Below are 8,323 nucleotides of genomic sequence, written 5' to 3'. Positions count from 1 at the left end.
AGAGAGTGGGCACCTCCCAGAACATTGTTTTGTGCCACTCCCAACAGGAATACTCCAGGTGGACACCTTCAGCAATCAGGAGCTCCTCAGTTGCTCATAGAAAATCCCACCTTGGAGTTTACAAAGACTTATGGGTAGAAAAGCCACACAAAGTAATTTACTACACTGCAATTACTAATGGGACTCCATTTTGAATCCCAGATCTTACCATTCTTGAGGTTTTGTCCCATTTAAACCTGTTTGTGCTTTTGTCGCTCTTTTGCTGGGCTTATCCATCTCTTCTTCCTCTAATCAGTCCTTCAATGTTGATTTCACCAGACATATGGTGGACTTTAAAAAAAAAAAAAAAAAAACTCTTGTGTATTCTCCAAAGGTAAATCTACCCATTCTTACTCCTTCAACTTTAACCCAGTGCCTCCTTCTGCTTCCATCTGGCATCTCAATTAGGACTTTATCAAGATTCAGATCATGGGTTATCTCCTCTAGGAAGTCTTCCATGATCTCTTTCTCTCCTCTGTGTGCCACTTCCCTATAGTCTCATAACATCAACAAACAGTCATTCTTAAAGCAAATGCCCACATATGATATCATTATTGCTTTGCCTCCCCTCCCCTAGTTTGGGTAGTGAAGTGGGGTCTGCATTCCTGGCCTCCTTCCCCCTGCCCCAACCTCTCCTCCAGGTTTTCCCTTTAATGGTGTCAACAGTGCAAGGAAAATTCAAGTATTTGGGAACCTGGGTTTCAGAGATGTTAAAACACAGCAGGTATCAGAGGCCTTTTCATTTTCTGACTGCATTAGTGATTTTATTTCTTCTATCTCACATAATTAATAAGCTCCTTTTGTGTATTGAATTCTCTTCAGGTGACAGAGACAAATTTCAGACCAGGGAGCCTGTCTTGTCTCAGGAATATTTTCTTCAAAGAACCTTGACTCAAGTATCTCCAGAGGACTCCAACTTGGGGCAAGACAGGGACTGGGAAATGCAGAAAGTTCACTTGAGACCAGGGAAAATTCTCCACGAGGAGACCCATCCTGGAAGAATGAGCCTTGAACATGATGGTTGGTTGACAGAGGAGAGTTTGCACTTGAGGACATTACAGGAGCAAGTCTCTCCAGGAGATGCTCTCTACAAATGTGACTCCTATAGGCCATGTGTGACCTATGCAGGGAAGAACCCCTACGAATGCAAGGAATGTGGGAAAGGTTTTAACAGGAAGTGGAACCTTGTTCGTCATCAGCAGGTTCATACTGGAGTGAAGCCCTATGAGTGTAACAAATGTGGGAAAGTCTTCAGCCAGAGTTCCACACTCATCCGGCACTACTTCATCCACACTGGGGAGAAGCCACACAAGTGCATGGAGTGTGGGAAGGCCTTCAAACGCAGGTCATACCTCATGCAGCACCATCCCATTCACACTGGAGAGAAGCCCTACGAGTGCAGTGAATGTAGAATGGCCTTGACCCACCGTTCCACTTTTGTCCGCCATAATAGAACCCACAATGTTGAAAAGCCCTTTGAGTGCAAAGAGTGTGAGAAAACTTTCAGCAACCGAGAATACCTGATTCAGCACTATGTCATCCACACCAGAGAGAAACCCTATGATTGTGAGGAGTGTGGAAAGGGCTTCAGATGTAGCTCTGAACTTGTGCAGCACCTCCGAATCCACACTGGAGAGAAGCCCTATGTTTGTTTCCAGTGTGGGAAGGCCTTTCATCGGAGTGCCACCCTCATCCAACACTCTGTCATCCACACTGGGGAGACACCATACAAGTGTGCTGAGTGTGGGAAAGCCTTCAGACGCCGGTCCCACCTCATACAGCACCATCAGACCCACACTTGAAAAGCCCTGTGAGTGTAGTGAGTGGAAGGGCCTCACCCACTGCTTCTATTTTATCTCTCATAATAGGATCCACACCAGAAAATTTGTGTAGTGTAGTGGATGTGGGAAAGGTTTCTACCATAGCTCCTCTTTAATTCAACACATGGGCAGCCACACTGGAGGAAAGCCCTAGGAATGCAGCACTGTACAGTCATGTCCTGCACATTGCTTTTTAGCTTTTCTATTAAGGAGCCCTGGAGGTGCAAATAGTTAAGCACTCAGCCTCTAACCCAGCAGCTCCAGGGGAAGAAAGACCTGGTGATCTGCTCCTATAAAGCCTGCAGTCTGGAAAACCCTATGGGGCAGTTCTACTTTGTAACATGGAGTCACCATGAGTTGAAAATTGACTCAATGGCACCTAACAAAAACATAAACTCACACCATTGTGTAATTGCTTACAACATAAATACATGTTAGAAAACTTACATAGGCCCTCAGTGTTGATGCCAAACTCTCCATGTGTTCACAGGCAGGGCTCACTAAGCTTCATCCTCAACTTTTTTCAAATCTTTCCCATGAGCCACATTCCTTTCCTCACCCTTGATCATTCTAGATATTTAGACTGTTTAGATAAATGGGAAATGCCATATGGAAAAGCCTTCCACAGCTTGACACAGAGAAATCAGTTGACACTCATGGACACTCTTGTGTCAAAATACAAATACTCTCACTCCAATTTAGGGTAAATTCTCTACTATTCCTTGCTCTGATTCCCATTCACTCTTATTTTTGGAGTGACATTGCTTATGCTTGATTAAATTCCTTGACTGACAACCACAATGTTCTACAAACTATATATATATAATTTTATACAATTCTGGCCTGTGTCTTAAAAAATCAGCCACTTGATCAAATATACTTCCTGATTTTACTTGTCTTCTTTGCCTTTTATTATTAATTTCCTGGGATCAATTCTGCTATTCCTGCTTTTATTTCTTTAATCCATATTAAATCTTTAATTAAGTGAAATAATAATTTTCATCCTCATATCTCCAGAGACACAGAATTCTGAATCTGCATGTGGTTGCTAGGAGTTGAAATTGACTCAATAATGCCTAATGAGTCTGTAAGCTAACTTTTTGTCCTAATTTTATTTATTTACTTATTTTATCATGGTAAATGTATATAAAACAAAACATTTACCATTTCAACAGTTTTTTATATCAACTATCATCACTATTTGTTTCCAAAATTTTCTGTCACCCTCAAGCTCAGTACCACACATGCAGTGACTCCCTCTGCCCCTCTCAGTTAACAATTTTAATGTTCACTTCTATCATCAACGCTACTCTCTAAACCACTGCTCTCTAAAACTCTCTTCCTAACCCACTGCAGTTGATTCCAACTCATAGCAACAGATCTACACACAAGGTTTCCAAGGCTGTTAGTCTGTACAGAAGCAAAGCCTAAACCAAATCCACTGCCATCAAGTCTGACTCACAGCACCCCTAGAGGACAGAGTAGAGCTGCCTCATAGTGTTTCCAAGGCTGTAATCTTCACAGAAATGGGTCACCAGGTCTTTTCTGCCACTGATCCCCTGGATGGGTTTGACTTTTCAGTTAGCAGTCAAGTGCTTAACCACCAGGACTCCTTTGAAAACACTAAGTGTCATGGATTGAATTGTGCCCCCCAGACATAAGTGTACGCTTGGCTGGACCATGATTCTCAGTAGTTTGGCATTTATGTAATGATGTGTGTGGCAGTTATATAATAATGTAATCCATCTTACATGATGTGATCTGATGTGATAATCAGTTGTGACAGTATTAAAGAAGATTAGGGTGGGTACAGGACTCTTAATCCCATCTGGGCCCTGGTCTGAGGTAAGGGGAGTTTCCCTGGGGTGTGAACTGCAGCACCTTTTGTCTTATAAAAGGAGAGTGAAAGGAGCAGAGAGAGGGGGGCCTACTACTATGCAGAAAGAAGAGCCAGGAACAGAGCGTCCTTTGGACCCAGAGTTCTTGTGCTGGGATCCTCCTGGAACAAAGAGACAGAACCAGCCCTCTGAATTCGGACATCTAGCCTCCTAAACTGAGAAAATAAATTTGTTTGTTAAAGCCACCCACTTGTGTTTCTGTTATAGCAGCACTAGATAACTAAGACAGCGAATGAAATAAGCCAGTCACAAAAGGAGAAATACTGTATGATCACATTTATATGAAACAAGCTAATACATAGAAGCCAAAGATTATTAGTGGTTTCCAGGGGTTGAGCAAGCCCTGGTAGGACAGTGGTTAAAAGTACGTGGTTGCTAACCAAAAAGTCGTTGGTTGGAACCCAGCAGCCATTCTACAGGAGCAAGATGTAGCAGTCTTCTTCCATAATGATTGGTAGCCTTGGAAACCTTATAGGGCAGTTCTACTTTCCTATAGGGTTGCTATGAGTCAGAATTGATTCAAGTTGGCAGGGGTGGGCAAGGACAGGAGGGAGGGGCATTTTTGTTTGGGGCACATTGAGTTTACATTAATGATGGTTGAATATTTTTGAAAAGAGGAACAATAATGGTGCAACATGAAAAACAGAATTCAATGTCATTGAATTGTAAATGTGGAAGCTATTGTGCTGGGGAATATTTTGATGTTTCTATTTTCACAATAAAAAGGTGAAAAATACACATATCTTGATTGCTGTGTAAAGTTAATGATTTTATGCTCAGCATAACATTGGCATCTCTGGTCTGATTTCTCTCCTGATATATTCCATACACTTAGAACAGTCTGGCACACAGTAAGTTTTCACTGAAACATAAGCAAACGTGACACTCCTACCTGCCCTTATCTTTGCTACATTTTTTTTGCTATGCTTCTATTCCTTTATATTTCATCAAAGCCAGATGAAACTTGATTGCAGTGGCTTTGCTTTAGGCTTTGCTTCTGTAAAGACTGACAGCCTTGGAAACCCTGTGGTCCCTGCCCAGTGTGCAGTTAGGCCAAAACAGTGATTAAGAGGAGAGAAAATTATTTATTGCAAAGAGACAATGCAAGGAGACATGGGTCTTTGCCCAAATCTGACTCCCCAAATCTAAATCAAATTACAGTTTTTGTAAGTTTCAGGAGAGAGGGTTATGCATATTAATAAAAATTTCAGAAATTTGGGCATGAAATAGTTGATGACTGGCTGAAATTTCCTTCGTCTTTGTTTAAAGGGACAGTTGTTTTTTAGTGCAGTGCGCTTGCGCACGGATGAGTCACACTGGTTTCCTGTCATCAGCTGATCAGGGCTTAGACAGGAGAGAATGTCAGTTCCCAGCAACTTTGTTCCTGTCTGCTTCAATGTGCATGCCCATGGACCAAAGGTAATTTTCAAGTTGTCTTTTGAGATGCATTAACATGCTTATCACTTCTTTCTAGGGGAATGTTGTTGTTGTTGTTATGTGCCGTCGAGTCAGACCCGACTCATAGCGACCCCTCCTTGGGTTTCCAAGGCAGTATCACTACGGAATTAGATTGCCCCATCTTCCTTCCGAGGTGTGGCTGGTGGGTTTGAACCGCCAGCCTCCTGGTTAGCAGTCAAGTGCCTTAGGCACTATGCTACCAGAGCTCCCTTCTAGGGGAATAGCAGGAAAGAATGTGCAAATTGGCTTTTTTGTTCCATTCACTTCTTAAGGAACTGAACTTATTGTGTTTACTCATCTGTATGTAACTGGGGTCCTAATTGTCTTAACCAGGGTGGGGAAATAGTTGAGCTTTCAACCTACTCAGCTCTTAAGGAACTGAGTAATTATGTCCACTTATTTATTTCCAACTGGGGTCCTGTCTGTTCTAAACAGGGTGGGGGAAATAGTTGAGTATTGACTTTACCCAGTTTCAGTCCCCCTTGAATGGTTACTGTTCCACATTCTTGGGGAACGGTGCAACGACTCATTCTAGCTACTTCCTGCTGTCTGGAGATAAAGATGGTGGAACTCAGGTATTGGTTAGTAAGTCTCTTGTAGTTTAGACAGCTCTCAGAATTTTTTGGCCATAGTGTGGGGAGAAGAGACTAGGGGTGCCTGTAGAGTAGCCTGTAATTTTGGGGATTTGAAGACAGATAAGCAGTTAGGTAGACATTGAATATAACAGCAAGTGAAGAGTATTAATGTTAATATGAGGAGTGTTATAACAAATAAAGATCTCAGCCACCCTGAATTGGGTAACCAAGAGGTGAACCAAGAAAAGTCTATCTCAAAGGTGGGGGTCAAACTGTGTTGTATAGTTTCCCTGTCCTGTTGCAATTTAAAAATGGTCTGATGAATAGCCTGTTGATCTTGTTCTGTTTGTCCTGATGCATTACCTAATGAGCAACAGGTGGCACTGGTGTATATACATACCCCACCTGTGCTACTAGCATGAGGTCCAGGGCTGCCTGATTCTGAAGCACAACAGTTTGGATAGTGGTTATTTCTGTTTGGAGTGCAGAAGTTCTATCAGAGGTAGAGTTGGCTACTGACTCTAGGGAAACAGAAACGTTCTGAACGAATCCGTATAAACAATGGAGGTCATTATAATTTTTCCTGATGCCCATCCTGTTGTTGTTGTGTTGTTATGTGCTGTTGAGTCGGACTCGACTCATAGCGACCCTCCTTGGGTTTCCGAGGCGGTATCACTACAGAAGTAGATTGCCCAACCTGCCTTCTGAGGAGTGGCTGGTGGGTTTGAACCGCCAGCCTTTTGGTTAGCTGTCAAGTGCCTTAGGTACTACACTACCAGAGCTCCTAGACAACATATTGCACTGGGAAAATATACTGCAAAAGGTGTCTTTAAAGTTTTAAACGGCCAAGATGTCACTCTGAAGGCTAACGTGCACCTAACTCAAGGCATAGTATTTTCAGTCGCCTCATATTCATGTGAAAGGTAGACAATGAATAAGGACAACCAAAGAGTTGGTGCTTTTGAGTTGTGGTGTTGGTGAAAAATACTGAAAATACCATGACTTCCAGAAGAACAAACAAATCTGTCCTGGAAAAAGTACAGCCAGAATGCTCTTTGAAAGCAAGAGTGGCCAGACTTCATCTCACCTACTTTGGTCATGTGCTCAGAAGGAACCATTCCCTAGAGAAGGATATCATGCTTGGTAAAGTAGAGGACCAGAGAAAAAGGGTAAGGCCCTCAGTGAGCTGGATTGATGCAGATGGGCTCAAGCGTAGCAAGGATTGTGAGGCTGGCACAGGACCAGGCAGGGTTTCTGTTCTGTACACAGGGTCTCTGGAGTTGGAGCCAGCTTGACAGCACCTAACAACAATAACTACATATAAAAGTGATGATGACACTATTCTGTAGTCCGTTAAGTGTGTGATAAAAAAAACAAAAAAAAAGGAGTTCAAAATGGAGTCGAGCCAGTGAGCAGCACACTTTATCCCTCCAGCATCTAAGGTCTTGGAAAACCAGCCACAACAGTTCAAATTAGGAATTTCGCTGCTCTGAACAGCTCACAGATTCAGAGTACATCAAACACGGAAGAGCAGAATTAGAGGAAAGGCACAGGGAGATTATTTTGGAAAGAGCTACTGGAGGAGGACAGATGGGCACCCGAGAGAGGCATTGGAAACTCTTCTGGAGCAGTCACTGTGTGGCGGGCTAGGGCACCCGCCTGAGATCCCCGAGCCAAGAGGGAGGACGCCTTATAACAGCTTACCAGCGGCCACTCTAATATTCCGGTGCGCAGCGGCAGAGACCTGCCTCCAGAAGCTCATCTTGATTTTTTGGAGGTAATTTGGGTCTCCTGGGTGCTGGCTGTGGGCACGGACATCTCCGCTGAGATTTGGAGGAGAACTTACTGTTGTGACAGGAAGGGTAGCTCCCTCCCCTCCCAGTGGGTCACAGAGTAGACTGGGGTCAGACTGGGAGACTTCATGTTTTTCTTTGTCACAGAGATGGGACCGCAGGTCACTAGCAGGTACTCTCCTGACCCACAGCTCAAACTGAGCCCATCTTTGGCGCTGCAGCTGGGCAGTATCACAAACTCCAGAGCTGGCCATTAGCGATCTGGCAGGATTACATCAGCACCGCGGACAGAAGGAACAGGGAGAGGGAAGAAACCACACTCCCGGGATTTTTGCCTTGGCGCCGTTCTTGAGCACTGTGGGGCCGCAGAGGCAGGATCTTTGAGTGTGCCTGAAATTGGCGGAAATTTGTGCCTCTCTAACAATAAGCATTTTTCCTGAAGTTGAGCTGCAGTCTTGCATATAAATACGTCATCAAAAATAGCCTGCTCAAAGCCCTAGAAACAGACCCTAGCAACACCAAGCTTTCCTTCTTCCACTCCCACCTTCTCTGCCAATATCTTCACTCACTCCATAGAAAAAAACATATTCATCAAATTACCATAAAACCTCCTACTTCAAGCTCTAAACCCTCTTTACAACAAACAGAAACACATATCCACACTACACACAGGGATTCTACCACCACAAAGAAAACAGCAGAGAGACCCAACACACTTGCATCAATAATAATAATAATAA

General features: G+C 43.5%; 1 protein-coding gene across 1 annotated transcript in view; it reads left to right on the top strand.

The window, feature by feature from the left end:
* LOC103210450 (zinc finger protein 550) overlaps positions 1-1,841 on the top strand; it is a 49,219-nt gene extending 47,378 nt beyond the window's left edge. The window contains exon 4 of the mRNA XM_042783040.1: positions 862-1,841. Within this exon, the coding sequence (XP_042638974.1) occupies positions 862-1,841 (980 nt within the window). The remainder of the gene's footprint in view (positions 1-861) is intronic.
* Positions 1,842-8,323: the final 6,482 nt, after the last annotated feature.

The sequence above is a fragment of the Orycteropus afer genome, unplaced genomic scaffold, assembly GCF_000298275.1.
Source record: "Orycteropus afer afer isolate SDZICR_OR568_19922 unplaced genomic scaffold, OryAfe1.0 scaffold00610, whole genome shotgun sequence".
Classification (NCBI taxonomy): Eukaryota; Metazoa; Chordata; class Mammalia; order Tubulidentata; family Orycteropodidae; genus Orycteropus; species Orycteropus afer.
This window is presented reverse-complemented; position numbering and strand designations above follow the sequence as displayed.